We start from the raw sequence: 14,077 nt of genomic DNA on the forward strand, positions 1-14,077 counted from the left end.
TAATTTATCTCTACCCATTTTCTACTCATCCTCTTCTCTATTTTTATTCATCCAAACAAATAGGAGTTCAACTCAACTTCTCTCTTATTTCTCTCTTTCCTATTTCTTTGAACATCCAAACATAGTGTTAAAGAAGAGATTAAAAATAAGATTTCGTTCGATTCTTCTCACAATGCATAAACCCAAAACTTTTTCTCTTTTCTTTCATTGTAATTCCTTCATCTTAAATATTTAATCATGGTATTGACTAAAATTGTTATAAAAAAATATAGCATGGTATCCAATCCTTTGGCACAAACATTCTAACAATTGTTTTTAATTTTTAAATTAATTCGTGTTACGCAAATTAAATTTGAGTAGGGATACGTGAAATAATATCACATAAAGTTTAAGTTTAAATTTTTTAACAACGCATACGTGAACTCTGTGTGTTAATAGATTCTCAATTCATGTAAAGTAGGATTTACAACTGCCAAAAAAGTAAAACGTAGAATATTGTGGGGTGTTGCTGTAATTAAATACTATAATTTTTTTTTATTACAAATAAAATCTTTTAAACTACTTTGAAATGTCGATAACATTTCGATATTATTATTGACAAAAATAAGATTTTGAGCTCTAAATGGTAAATTATTAGAAGAAGCAATGAAAAAATGATTCATATATTATGTTATGTTTTTGGGTTTTTGTTGCTCTTTAGAAGTTGAGTTATGAGGTGTTTTGCCATGATTGAAGTGTATGCTTGGAATTTGCAATTTCAACATGCATAACTTATGGTGGATTCTCAAATAGTTGTCAAGGTGTTAAGGTCTAATGGTAGAGTTTGCCTTTGTAGTTGGAATTTATGTTAGAAGATAAGAATTTTATTACAATTATAGTGGGAAGTGAGGGTTCAACATACTTCTCGAGAAGCAAATATGTGTACAAAGGGTGATGTTGAATGTCGCAAATTATTTTTCATGAGAGACTTGCGAATGAGTTGACATCTTAAAAAAACAGGATTAAATGGAAACGCTTAACTTTTTTTTGCGTAAAAAAAATGTCTCTTCTACAACTAAGATCAAGACAACAAGACATTCTGTGATCCATCCATCCCATGTCTCTTCGGCAGGTTTAAGACTACTTAGTTGATAACCGTATAACAGAGTGGAGGTGGATTAACCTACCCAATATTTTTGTTTTTTATACAAAATAAAGAATAACTTAAATGCTTTAAAAAGCAACGATTCGTGACATTAGCATGAATTTTCGTTCGTTGTATATGGTTGTACTCGTGTACAAATAAGCTTTTCAAAATAGAGATTCATTAATTTTTCGCTATGTATATAATAGAGATTCATTAGTTTTTCGAAATTTTAAAAATTCATAAAGTATTACGAAATATTAAAAATTTGTATTAGAATTTTGTGTTAAGAATCCTAAAAAATCTTTTAAAATCCCACAAAGATCTCTATAAAAAAAAACCTTTAACAGGTTATAACCCCCAGTCTTGTTCCCTTTCCCTCTTTCGCGTTTTTGCCATGGGAAGGCTATCTTCTACCGTCGAAAGATCTAACCCACCCCGCAGACACAGCGACCGCCGCACCCCTGACTCCGATGTCTCCGACGACCGCCCCCGCTATCGTCGTAGTCCTAGTTACGACTCATACGATCGTCACACAGACCGCCGCCGCCGTACAAAATCACCGGAAAACAGAAACCCTAGATACGACAACGGAAACAATCTTCCAAAGAAATTCGGCCATCGAAATGGTGCGTATCTGGATCGCGATCGTGGTGATTTTAAGCGCGCTGAGTCTGAATCTGATGAAGAATTGAAGGGATTGAGTTATGAAGAATATCGAAGGTTGAAGAGGCAAAAGATGAGGAAATCGCTGAAACACTGTATCTGGAATGTTACACCGAGTCCTCCGAGACGCGAGAATGATGATTTTGAAGATGTTTATAAAGCTGAAGAAATTTCTGAGAAATTTGATGGAAAGAATGATAAAGAGGTTAAACAGAAAGCAAAATCTGAATCTGAATCAAAATCCAAATCCGAGGAATCTGAGGATTCGGATAGTGAATCGGAGGATCAACGTTTGAAGAAGAAGAGAAGCAAAAGTTATTCTAAGAAACCGCGTAGCGACAGTGAATCGGAATCAGAAGAAGAGGAGGATCGGAAGCGGAGAAAGAGTAAGAAGTATAGTTATAGCGATAGTGAATCGGAAGAAGAAGATCGAAAGAGGAGAAGGAGAAGAAAGAGTAGTAGAAGGAGAAGGAAGAGTAGCAGGAAGAAGAGAAGGTATAGTGATTCAGAAGAGAGTGAAAGTGATGACTCTGACTCTGATGATAGTGCGAGAATGAGGAAGCCTTCTTCCAAAAGGAGCAGAAAAAGAACTAAGAAAAGTTCTGAACCGGTAAGTGAGGGTTCGGAAGATAATGAATTGGGTTCTGATTCAGCTGTTGTGAAGAATAAGGAAGTAATTGATGATGTTGATGAGGCGAATATGGCTGAGATTAATGCTGAGGCTCTAAAGTTAAAGGAAATGTTTGACTTACAGAAGAAACCTGCTTTGGATAACGAACCAACTGTTGGGCCAATGCCTTTGCCAAGAGCGGAGGGGCATATCAGTTATGGTGGTGCACTGAGGCCCGGAGAAGGAGATGCTATTGCGCAATATGTTCAACAAGGGAAACGTATTCCTCGAAGAGGAGAAGTGGGTCTGTCTGCTGAAGAAATTTCGAAGTTTGAGGAACTTGGTTATGTGATGAGTGGTAGTAGACATCAGAGGATGAATGCAATTCGTATTAGGAAAGAAAACCAGGTTTATAGTGCAGAAGATAAGCGTGCTTTGGCTATGTTTAACTATGAAGAAAAGGCTAAAAGGGAGCATAAGGTTATGGCTGATTTGCAGCGGTTAGTGCAGCGTCATATTGGTCAGGATGTTGGTCCAACTCATGATCCTTTTGGTGCAAAAGATGGTGCTGATGCCTGATATTGATGTATGTAGCTTGTGTTCTTTTGCTTTATTTGTAGTTTTTGTTCTGTTGATTATGTTATGTAGACAACCTGTTTAAACTGAGAAAATAGAGATACATAAACTTATTGTCTTTGTTAACTTAGCATTTGGATATTCAGACAGTGGTGTATGTGTTTCAATAGGTGACTAAGTAACTACCGTATAAACCACTTGCTTTAGTTAATACTGTGTATATCTGTTTAATGTGAAATTGCTATAGAATGGTAGGTAGATTTATCATATATTGCAATATGTAAAGCATGTGGATTGATTTTGATTTTAGAAACTAGTTTAGCATTTGGATATTTAGACAGTGGTGTACGTGTTTCAATCAGGGACTGAGTAACTAGAATAACTTGGTTTAGTAAATACTGTTTATATCTGTTTATGTGAAATAGCTATAGAATGGTAGATGGATAAAACTTAGCCACAGTTCTTTAGGTACTCTTTAAACTGTTTTCCAATAAAATAAGGACAAGTGGATTAGTCAATTTAATCAAACGATCCTCCGTTAGTTCTCTATCACAAGGTTAACCCACACAATTATTTTTCTTCCTGGCACAATTACCACCAATGTTTCCGTTCGGTGCTTCTGCCATAGTTGATAGTTCATGAACCAACCACCTTTGCCAGAATAGCCACCATGAACCACCGTGCCTTTGCTACCTCCAACAAACATCCAAATAGTCCTTTCTACACCTTTTATGAACTAATTACAGTTCTTAGAACAATAATCACTTGGAATGGAGAATCACTTTTGCAGTGCTTTAGTGAATTCGGTGTAGCAACCACTTTTGGATTCAGCTCAGATGTTTATAATTGCTGTGTATCTTTGGTGTGGCGCGTCGTCTCTGCGCATCAGCTCATACTACGTGTAACGTGTGTTAGGTTTCATGATTGGAGGTAGTGGCTATGTTAAAGTGCATTCACTCTTTATAATTCTGTTTTGGTAGCATCTCATAAGGTCATTGTCCGGTTGTCTTGGGTTGGAACTTGGAAGCAGTCCCGCTTCTAAAGCCCAAGAGTATGTTAGTGTCGTGACGCGATATCCCAGGACGCGATATTTTTGGGAGGGTTGTGTTGTTAACATAGCCCTCTGCTGTGTTGATTTTTTGGATGGATTTCTAGCCTGGTTTTCAGTAGAAGAGAGCTTTTAATCTTTTTGACAGTATTTGAATTTTATGCATGATTATCTGGTATTGGTCTGAAGTCTGAACTAGTCTTAGATGCATTGGATATTCACTTGTGTAGTGCATCCTTTAATGTAAGGTGCTGTTTCCTCGGCAGTTTAGTTTAGTTTTTCTATTAGCCTGTTGTAAAAGATCAAGGTTGAATTGGAGGCCTAAAGCATCTGTATTGGAGGCTACTATGTAATCTGTATTGGATTGGAGTAGTGAATTTTGCATATCTTGTGCACAATTTACTCTTTTATAAAATTTGCTTTTCAAGAAAAAAATGGGGAAGTTCCACATCGTTATTCTTCAGGTTCTCTCAATTTGATAATCAAATCTTCTAAAGTTTTGTAAGTGTCGCACATAGAGGAATCAACGGCTGAGAGTCTGAGATATATTGTGAAGTTTTGAGAGAATAAATTAGAATTGTTTTTATTAATTTGAAATAATTGATGTAGAATCAGGTCAAAACACCATTCTTTTGAATGCTTCTGTTGATGTTTATATGTCCAGAATTGGATCAAGAGGTGTAATCTTTCTAAATTCTGATACAAATTTGATTCTTTTCACATTTCCCTCGTCTTACTGTCATTTTTACACCTGTTTCTTTTTTCATCATATCATTCATCTCTCTCTCTCTCTCTCTCTCTCTCACTTTCATTTATCTGGTCCCTCGAACTATTATTATTCATTCTGATATGCGTGCTGGGTCACAACTCACAAGTAAACATGTTTCACAATCTGTCTGTTCAAAATGGTGAAAAAAGTGACGAGTTATCTTTATTTTGCAAGCCATTTTTGTAGCTTAACTCTTTATTCATTTCACACTGTTATCTGCCTATTCCTTTCATTCCATATCTCTCACTCTCAATCTGCCTGAGAAGCTGTGTAGGGAGGTCAATCTGTTTCTGGTTCCTCTTCTCAAACACTGACTTCTTCTCAGCAGTTTAGGGATTCCCAGTTGGAAGAATGAATAGTTAATAGTTAATAATATTGACAGACACATTTTTTCTTTCAACATTGACATGATCAGGGTAAATGGACTTGCTAAACTTGTCCCATTTTCTGATATTGTTTACATGCTCTTTACTTTCTTTATGCTATTACTTATGTAAATCTGCACCAGAGATCGTAATTTTTCATGTGATGTGCGAAGAGTTTAAGAGTCTGTTCAGGAGGGGGTTTGTGAGGGTTGTGGGGAGATACACCCCTGTTTGGGAGATAAAAAAGAAGGAAAGACTTCTGAGATTTTTAAAACCCTCCCAAAACCCTTAATTGGTCTAATTCCAGAGTTTCCCCAAAATGCAGGGTCGTAGGGGGTTAAAACATGCGTATTGACAAAATTTACCCTCATGATAATATTTTTGGACTGAAGCTAATTTCACTCTCTCTTCACCCTGCACTCTCTTCTGTGTGTAAATGGTGCGCTACCTCTCCCCTCCCCTCTTCCATTCTCTGTCGATCGCTTTCATGATTAAAAAAATTCCCTCCCTGTTGATTATGATTTCTCTCTATGTCTATCCTCTATCTCTCTCCAGGTTCATTTCTTCCATATTTGCTCAATTTTTTTGTTGATATTGATTAATTTATCATCTGTTTCTTAGTATGATTGGTTTTAGCGATTTCTCATTTTCTCTATCTATTTAGCTTGCTGAACCAACAGAGTTTTGTTTTTACTGCTGACTTTACATGATTATGTGGTTTTATGCTTGAGTGAAGACTTTAGGTTTGTTTTTTTATTTTGGTTTCGATTTCTGAGATTGGGTTCCCGATCTCCATCTGTTTCTGGTTCTGTTGAGACTTGAGAGACCTTCAATAAAAAAAAACTAGTTTTAGATTCTTTGGAAGTTCCAGAGTTGCTAACTGTTCGTTCTACATTACATATTTTCATGGTTGAACAATTTCAGCATACACAAATCTATAGACTTTTTTTTCACTGTCACAAGAGACTGACTATGGTGATATTTCATCTTGTCAAATGATTTGTCATTCAGTTTTCATTGTATTAATAACAAACAAAAACAAAGTCGCGCTGTACTGTACCTAATTATACCGGAATCTAGATAGAAACTTATCAGATTGTTTATCAATATATTATTCAATATATTTGGTCGTCTTTCTTGATCCAGAATACATTCCATTTAATTTTATCTTAACTTTATTGATGTTGCTATATCAGAACATAGCTTCATAGAAACAGATGAATTCCTTTGCACATTAGGTGCTACAAGCCTATTACAATGATACAGATAAAAGCAGAGCCCTATTTGAAAATTTCAAAACCTCAATGACAGACCCCCCCTTTTTTTTTATAATTCTGAAAGCCACAAAAAGGATACATCTCAATATTCACTCTCACATGCACTGAAGCCAAATCTGAGTTGTAGAGTTTCAAATTCTTGCTGTCAATTTGAACGACAATTTGTGTTTATATATTGTCATTTATGTTGTTTCTTGTTGGCATGCATATATATAGGAACACGCATGTATTGTGTAACATGTAGAGAATCAAAATCCAAGCTGCACCATTTTTATGATTTTTTTAATGCATGAATCACATCATACCTAGGTTTCTTATTCCGCTTCTCTTGATCTCTAACTTGACACCCTTTCCTAAGTCCAAACAATGGGAAACTAGCTTTTGGTGTTGGGCTTGTTTTCTTCCTTTGTGTTCCTCTACTGTTATTGTTGATGTGTTCTTACTTGCTTCTGTTGCAGCTTCTTCCAGTGTCTTTTCTAGGCTTTTCGACTTCTAACACCTCTCTGATAATTAAACAGGTGATGAAGGGAAGTAAGAAAGGACATGAAATGACCATGGAAGAAAATGTCATCAGCTGGAGATAAATCAACTGTAAGGGATAATTGAGCTTTTGATTTGTTGTGGAGCAAGAGCAGAGAGGAGATTATGCAGCAGAACTTGGTAGAAGGCGAAGAGGAGGAGGATGCTTGGGTGATACAGCTTTAATTGCATTGAATGATTAATTTTTCCTCCTTCAATTTGTTTTCTACATTGTTTTCTCTTCTCTTTTGGTGGTGGTATGTTTCCATAACATTTGAGGTTTGTCTTTAAAGACCGACAAGTTTCGATGATGTGTCTGAAATTCTAGTTTCATAAGACTTTCTTTTTGATGGAGAGAAATTGAAATGTGTAGTGATCTTTCTCTTTGTTGATAAGAGAACTGAAAAACAAGGAAAGGGTTCATGTCATCTATTGTCACGTGAAACAGATCAAAAGTAGATTTAAACAAAAAAAGATTTTTTCTAAAATGAAATCTGAAGCAAATGCAGCCATAATCCATATATTTGTGATTTTTGTGGATTCTATAAGGGTGCTCACCCCTCCCATGATTCTTCAAAACCACTCATGTGTAGATTTATCTATTCGGAATCATTGAAATTGGAAAAGTAGTTCTCTTCTATTATTGGTAAACTATGATCTCTATAACTTTTATATTTGTAAATTGCTCTACCATTTTACTTTTGTACAATAAATTGCTCCTATCATTTATTATTGATGAAATATGAGAAAGACTTGTTTACAATATAGAGTTTGAAAATAAAGTTATAAATTAATTTTTTTTTTCCTTTCTAGTTTTTCAATTTAGTCTATAAATGTATAATTTTCATACTTTTCATCCCTATAAATAATTATTTTGCTTTTTACCCCGACCACATGACACTCATCTATTGCATGATGATGCAACATACTAGTGTTGATGTGGCCATAGATTACATAGCAATTTCATGCGGCAATGTTGACGTGACTCGTCAGTGTCACATGTGATCATCATCCATGTGGTGTTGACATGTTGCACCTACATTGAAAGCATGTCATGTACCTTCATTTACCGCATCATTTAAAAAAAAAAATGAAAAGTTCAATGAGACTAAAAATAAAATCATCTAATTTTGGCTTAAATATGTTACTAGTCCCTGCAGTTGTAACATATTTTGGTTTTGGTCCCTGCAATTTTTTTTGTTTGATATTAGTCCCTGCACTTTGAGAAACTTTGTTTTTGGTCTTTCACATTAGTGAGTCTGTTAAAAAAAATTGAAAGTTAACTAGAGTGCCATATGGCCCAATCATTTCATGCCACATGGCATTGTAAAATTGTTTTTTTTAAAATTTAATTAAATAAAATAACAAAATTGATTTATAATTTGTTTTATTATTATTAATTAATATTTAATAGAAGAAAGAATAAACAAACACATCTCCCTTTACCAAAAACAAACACAGATCCTCATCCTGTGTATTGTCTTCCCCATCACCAATCTTCATTTTTGCTTCTCTTCACCATCACCTTCACCACCTCCATTGTCAATACTCAATATTATTACAATTTTGGGTCTGCTCAGAAGGATTGTGGGTCTGCTCAACATGAACACCAATAGAAGGTTTTGTGAAAGGGGAAGAGTGAAACCTTGAGTTTTAAATTGAATGTGAATCGAACTCATAACTTCGAAATTGACTCTAACTGGTTCTTCTATAGCCTCTGCTCGCAAATGGATGAATAAATTTCGAAATTTTGCAGTCCAATTTTGAATGAATTTTGAATAAATTTCTTAATTTGTTGTATTTGAAGGGATTGATGAACTGTGAGTGGTGGTGATTCGATGAGTTAAGGTAGCCATGATTTTGTAGATGGTGTTTCTATGGTGATGGTGGATTGGTGGGTGGGTGGGGCGATGGAGAAGAAGACAACCATGATTTTGGTCTTTTTTTTCCTTTCATTTTAGTTACTAATTATTATTGTTAAAATAATTATAATTAATTAACTTTACTGTATTATTTTATTCTAATTACAAAAAGACTTTTATTGTGCCACGTGACATGAAATGATTGGGCCACGTGGCACACCGTTAACTTTAACTTTTTTTTAACAGACTTATCAATGTCAGGGACCAAAAACAAAATTTTTCAAAGTGCAAGGACTAATACCAAACAAAAAAAATTGCAGGGACTAAAACCAAAATATGCTACAACTGCAGGGACTAATAACATATTTAAGCCTCTAATTTTACATGCATATAGATATTTCTCCATGCTTCTATATTCTAAATTCACCAATTAATGGTTCTAATTCATTTTTACATTGACAATATTTTCCAATCAAACTGGAATAACCTTCATGAATGAGCATAATAATAAATTAAGATTAAAAACATTAGCATATCATATCACATATATCTGAATTCTAATATGAAGAGAGGACATGGGTGGCTGCAGATCTTCTCCAGTAACATATTTTGTCCTGTGAGATCTCATTTTTCTAAGTACATGCCATATTTTATTATTTAATAAAAATAAAGGGTCTTAATTTCATTGGATTCTCTCATGTATGTATGGGAGAGAATCCTTGCCCATACATGAGTGATCCATGATGGATCATTATGATCACCGTTCGATGTCAAACCTCTACCTAGTCAAATAGTGCACCATCCATATCAAATCTATCTATTTTCTATTTCTTTTCGGCCACCATCACCTTCCACAACTCCCACCTCCTTTCGATGTATCTATCCCTCAAGTGACCATCTACATTTGAAGCCACTACATAAATTGCATGCAAAACCAACAACTTCAATCACAAGTTAACCCTAAGATTTTGGAAAAGTCGACACATATTTGAAAGTTGAAACTAAAAGGTCCCCAACTGTAATAACCTTTTGATCTTCACATTCTCCGCCTCTTTGATGGCTGCAACCTTGTGAGTTTTGTATTCTCTAGGCTATTCGACCAGGAGATCTCACCCAATGTATCTGTCATTGCAAGTTCAGTGCAGCTCTAGGCGATTCACACACGACTAAGCAAAGACGGTTTCATGGATGGCTGAATACATATACATCCTTTACAATGCTAAACTTCAAATTATTCCCATCTAATGGTTGCAGAATAACCTTACCATTACCAGATAATTGAATACAACTGGTAATTATTGATTCAAATTGAAAATGAAATTCACTAAAAAGGGCATATAGTTTTAAAAATAAAATAAAAAAAATCATTTCCCATGGAAAAGAAATATACATATAAAAAAATGAATATAATTATAAAATATCTACAAGCAAACGAACAGTAAGATCTTGGTATATGTTCACATTTAAAACCTCTCTTAAGCTTGATGCTGGCCATTGAACACTTGTTCCTGTCGGCACACGACATCATGTTGTTGGAGGATCAGATACAACTTATTTAAAATGCAAATCTTCAAGTCTACGTGATAGATGAAAGCATCCGCACCAAACCTACAAAAACTAAACGATGCATAACCTTCCTCAGTCATTAACAAAACTCATGGCTCATGCATTCAAGTTGTTGTTGATCCAACTCCAGTATTAGTATATCTTCTTCGATTTCTCAATGAACGGGAGCAGCAAATTCATTACTATTGATTAGAAAAATTTCCTCCTAAAGTTTCTGGTAGTTGTTTGATATGAACGCATGAGTAATCCAACGCCAATCCCAATCCCTACACACATCCCAAGGCCAATCCCAACACCAACTCTAACACCAGCATTGAACCATGTGAGTTGTCCGTCCTCACCAAGATACATTTCTTGAGAGTAGAAACCGTTCGCCATCTTGCCATCAAGATCATAATCATCAACTTCCGACCCTGCAGACCCTGTTACCTGCAAGATATAATCAACGTAAAACAATTAGCATTTAAGAAATCCCAAGACTCGGATAAGATAGTGAGGCTATGCCAGTAAATACCAATATATTGACTTACTATGAAATAAACAATGCACTTAGTAACCAATAAAAACTAGAAGGTTGAATTATTTTATGGAGACACAAAATATGTATAAGAATTATGACATAATTGCATAAAGAAGGCAGTGTTATCAATCCCAAATAGCAGAGCAGAGCGACTGACCCAAAAATGCTAAAGCAAGATAGCAGCTAGCGGCATGGCCACTAATTTTTTTTTATAAAGTTTATATAACTTTCACTACATACATAGAAACTCAACAACTAGCTTGGACTGACTATTCACAACACGAGTGAGACCAAATGAGAGATTAGAAATCCAAACGCTGTTATGATGTTTTCTTAACTGAAAAATTCCTAAAATACCGCAATCAAAAAGCTCCGATGTTTAAATTTCAAGAGATCTTTTTGGAATTTCCAATCTCATTACGTGGTGCAGCATTATAGCAGCTATTTTGGCTGTTATATTAGCCACTACACGAATCTGCTCCTCTAATGCATGTCTTGTAGAGGCTAGGTCCTGCTCTGCTACCCTACACTACAGTGTCGCTATATTGACAACACTGACAGAAGGTTCCTTGGCCTTTAAATTAAAAGCATAATGAATAACTGAAAGAAGAGATACAATTTCTATCAATCAACCATAGTACCTCGGGTAGAAAACAGAAGAGAAGATAGGAACCAGTTCAGCATACAACACCATCTACTGAGAATGCCTCATAAACTAAGGGGGATGCATATCTCCCGAACTTAGATATATAGCTTACTTTAGGGTAAATTTTATTTGTCTGCTAAACTTTCACAAATTCCTGAGAGAGCTTTTGAAGAAAAAAATAGCAAAAAAGAAAGCTTTCCATTTTTCAAAACATGCTACTGCAATAGGGTTCATTAACAAACTAGCAATAGAACCAGAAAGTTCCTTTCTTTGTAAATTGATGTCATTTTAGATGTTATCCTTTATTAGCAAACATTTCAAACTAGTCCTTAAAGAAAATATTTCCTTAAAACTAAACGATTGATCACAAATACCAAATTAGTCTTCATAGGTGTTAATTAAAACTCAAAATACTGCAAAAAGTATAACATCTGAACTACAATCATCGACAGGTTACAGTTTCAAGACTTTTTTTTTTAACTTCTCTTATTTAAGGGATTAACCTAACAACAACCTATAATTTCATGAAGCAAATTGGAGATCCATTCTTACTAGATAGTGACAATACCTAGATTGGATTGCAGTATAATGATGTTTTGAACTGACAGTAGATGAAAATGGAATCCATATATATCTATCACTTCATAAAGGACTAATTATGATCCAAAGTGTAATGAAACTTGACTAATAGTGCTATTATTTTTGAACAACTAATAGTGCTATTATTATGCTTATGCCATCACAACACTTTCTTTATCTAAACAACTTATAAAAAAATCAAATTTTTTTTTTCTCTTTACAATGTAGCCAAATAGTTGCAATTAGAGTTGTGTCGTGTGCAAGAAATATGTATACTATATGGCCATATATCCATAATTTCTGATCAACGACTTTGACATTTCAAAGATCCTAGTCCTCTATATGTCAAGCATAACTCATAGGTTACCAATGTTGTCAACGCAGATTACAGAAAATAGTTATATGATCAAATTCCGGAATGTTATATTGCTATAGCACAACTCTTGCTGCTATTGACAACACTAGGGGATTGACAACATTAGATCATATAGCGGAACAATGGTATTTATTCAAATTCCAATAGGCTATAGCCGCCATTTAATCGATTTTTTATCCTAAAACAACATTAGACAAAAAGCCACAATACCACTAATAAGATACAATCGAATGCACATGCAAATTTTGTTACATTGTCAATTCATAGTCATCAAACTCAACAAATAAAACAAACCAACAAATTTAAATTGAGAAATTCATACTATATGAATAAAATGCTTATGAAAAAAGAAACCAAACAAAAAACAATACCTGCAATTTAGGGTGTGGAATTAATCCATTCACACCACTAACATGATCCTTATCCATCACATTCATCTCCTCATCTTCTGGAATAGCATCCAAAATAGCATGTCTAGGAACTCTCCTCCTAGGACTCATTGAAATAGTCTTACTCAAAATAACAGGCACACCAGAACAACATCCAGCAACATAAACTTCAACCGAAGGAGCTGAAACTCCGAGCTTCGGCCGAAAAAACGCCGAACAACCCTTCCCAATAGACCCAACCGCCACATGACAATCCATATCCCAACCAGACCCATTACCCCAATCAGCATCTAACCGTTCCAATGAACCACAAAGAAACAAAACATCTTTCTCATAAACCTCAAATTCAGCACCACCAGTTATCCTCACATTATCTGTGCTCACATACGTTACCTCAGCGGACTCTTTATCGATACGGTCACGACGGAGCGTAAGGGGCGGAGCTGAAACGGTTGCAGGGATTGGTGAACCGTTTATTACAAGAGAAAAACCGATTTCTCGTTTTGGATGACATAGGGTTAAACTTTCAGGAACACTATCGATTAAACAAGGTGAAATTCGAACATAGAAAAGACGAATTTCAAGCCAGGATCTATGACTCTTAAGAGAAGAAAAATTCAATGAGTTTTCGCTCTTTGAAATCGCTTCTTCGTTTTGATCCATATAACAAAAAATTTATAAATTTCGGATTTTGATTTGAATTAGAACAAACTAAAATGACCCTTTTGCGTTTTGATGAAATTGATTAAGACCCAGAAAGAAAAAAAGATGAATTTGATGGAAAATTGAACCTGGGTATGGATGAGAAAAATTGCTCTGTTTTGTTGATTTTTGTTCTGTTTTTTGTTTTTTTTGTTTTCCCTGAGAAGGGGAAATAGAAGGAGCGGAAAAGAAGGGTTTAATCGAAAAGATGAAAGGGAAATAAGAGGGAAAGAAAGAGAGAAGAAGGAAGGAGGGTTTTGTTTGAGATGGATGGAAAATGAGAGTTAAAAATAGGGAAATTTAATTTATTGTTAGAAAGGGTCAAAGTCAATGAATTAAGGTGTGAGATGGAGAAGAATGAATGAATGAATTAAGATGGTCTTTGATCCGTAGTAGTAGCTGCTGCACTCTATTTGGAAATTTGTAACAAACAATAGTAACTGCTGCTCTCTTTTTTTGGTGGCCAATTCAAATAGGGAGTAAC

At 34.9% G+C, this 14,077-nt stretch overlaps 2 protein-coding genes across 2 annotated transcripts; one reads left to right on the forward strand and one right to left on the reverse strand.

The window, feature by feature from the left end:
- The first annotated feature begins 1,367 nt into the window (after positions 1-1,367).
- On the forward strand, positions 1,368-7,532 carry LOC123884698 (NKAP-like protein). The gene is made up of 2 exons (XM_045933861.1): positions 1,368-2,985; positions 6,953-7,532. Exon 1 carries the CDS (start codon positions 1,521-1,523, stop codon positions 2,976-2,978), a length of 1,458 nt encoding a protein of 485 aa, XP_045789817.1. The 5' UTR covers positions 1,368-1,520; the 3' UTR covers positions 2,979-2,985; positions 6,953-7,532.
- Positions 7,533-10,170: 2,638 nt separating this feature from the next.
- Positions 10,171-13,951, reverse strand: LOC123885877 (uncharacterized protein At1g01500). Its single transcript, XM_045935218.1, has 2 exons — positions 12,874-13,951; positions 10,171-10,810 (listed from the first exon to the last, which is right to left on the reverse strand). Exons 1-2 carry the CDS (start codon positions 13,552-13,554, stop codon positions 10,571-10,573), a joined length of 921 nt encoding a protein of 306 aa, XP_045791174.1. The 5' UTR covers positions 13,555-13,951; the 3' UTR covers positions 10,171-10,570.
- Between the last annotated feature and the right edge of the window lie 126 nt (positions 13,952-14,077).

This window comes from Trifolium pratense, linkage group LG5 (assembly GCF_020283565.1).
Source record: "Trifolium pratense cultivar HEN17-A07 linkage group LG5, ARS_RC_1.1, whole genome shotgun sequence".
NCBI classification, from domain to species: domain Eukaryota; kingdom Viridiplantae; phylum Streptophyta; class Magnoliopsida; order Fabales; family Fabaceae; genus Trifolium; species Trifolium pratense.